Genomic DNA, 1,304 nt, shown 5'->3' with positions numbered 1-1,304 from the left:
CTTGGTATGGGGTCTTGAGGACAGGGTCTCAGTAACTGCTCTAGTCATGGAGACAGCTGTGGCTGGATGTGTGGTAGTGCCTCCATGAGGAGGACTGGAGGGCCCAGGAGTGGTCAGGGAGGTAGAGAAGTATGACTTGCTGATCTGACTCCCACTTGTTGCTGTGGCTGAAGATGTTGTGATATGGGGCCTACTAGGCAAGATAGAGTTGCTTTTGGAAATGTCATTGGTGACTCGTGTTTGAGGATTCTTGGTTGTCATTGTGGTAGAAATGGGATGGATGGATCTGGTGGCCATGGTTGGGGTACTAGAAGGGAGGCTATTCCACAATGTGGTTTTTGTTCTAGAGAACTGTTTGCCAGTGGAGGTGGTCGGCTTGGCAGTGCTCGGGACATTGGAGGAGGCTGTCCATGAACTTGTGCTTGGTTTACCTGAGTGTGGCTCTTTTGAAGTTTGGAGAAGGCTGGTGGGAGAGGCTGGAAGGGTAGAGAGACTGGAGGCAGGGAGACTCCCAGTAGTCCTAGCTGTGGAGATGGAGACGATCTTCTCCGTCCTAGGGGTAGAGGGTCTACTTTGAGTTGTGAATGAAGTTGAGGGTTTTGGCTCCTGTGATGGCCACTTGCTTGTGGACGTGGAGACCGTGCTGGAAAACCCAGGTGCTGATGTGGAGGTTGTAGACAGTGGTACAGTTGTGCCAATACAGCTCGTATCTTCCTCACAGCAGAGGACACGGATATGGTAGTTGAAACAGGTTTGGTTGTCATTCTGCTTGCTGTTCCTACAGATGAGTCCAAAGTCCACATTACAAACCACCTCCTGACCTAGCTTCTGGAAGGACACATTGGGAAAGAGGACGGCCTCGCACTCAATGTCCACGGGTTTCTTGCATATCTTGATACCTGTCTTGTTCTGAATATGATAGTAGGTCTCGATGTCTCCTTCAAACTGGCCAGGTTGGGGTTTGTCACTGTCCAGCCAGTCTGTCCAGATGCATTGAGATTTACACCCTGTGGAAGTGGTCCCTGAGGTTGTAAGGGCTGAGGAGAGACCAGTGGTTAGCAAGGATGAGGTTTGAGTCTCTCTGGGTGTGCCTGTGGCTAAAGAAGAAGCTGTGGTAAGGATTGTGGTTTTTCCAGAGGAAGAAAATGACTCTGTGGTGCTGGTGCTGGTAGGCACGCTGGACACAGGCCAGGAAGTATGTGTGGCAGTCCCAGAAGTGGCAGTGGGGGCAGTTCCTGTTGTGGGGGCTGACCCTGCAGGGGTGGTAGATCCCTGGCAGTGGNTAACACTACAACAGAGCACCT

General features: G+C 51.6%; 1 protein-coding gene across 1 annotated transcript in view; it reads right to left on the bottom strand.

Moving 5' to 3' along the window:
• The window catches only part of Muc5b (mucin 5B, oligomeric mucus/gel-forming), a 32,659-nt gene that overhangs the window by 11,239 nt on the left and 20,116 nt on the right, over positions 1-1,304 (bottom strand). Inside the window, exon 32 of the mRNA XM_021207432.1 lies at positions 7-1,302. Coding sequence (XP_021063091.1) covers positions 7-1,302 — 1,296 coding nt within the window. The remainder of the gene's footprint in view (positions 1-6; positions 1,303-1,304) is intronic.

Source organism: Mus pahari, chromosome 1 (assembly GCF_900095145.1).
Source record: "Mus pahari chromosome 1, PAHARI_EIJ_v1.1, whole genome shotgun sequence".
NCBI lineage: Eukaryota > Metazoa > Chordata > Mammalia > Rodentia > Muridae > Mus > Mus pahari.
The sequence above is the reverse complement of the archived record's forward strand: the minus strand, read 5'-3'. Positions and strand labels throughout refer to the sequence as shown.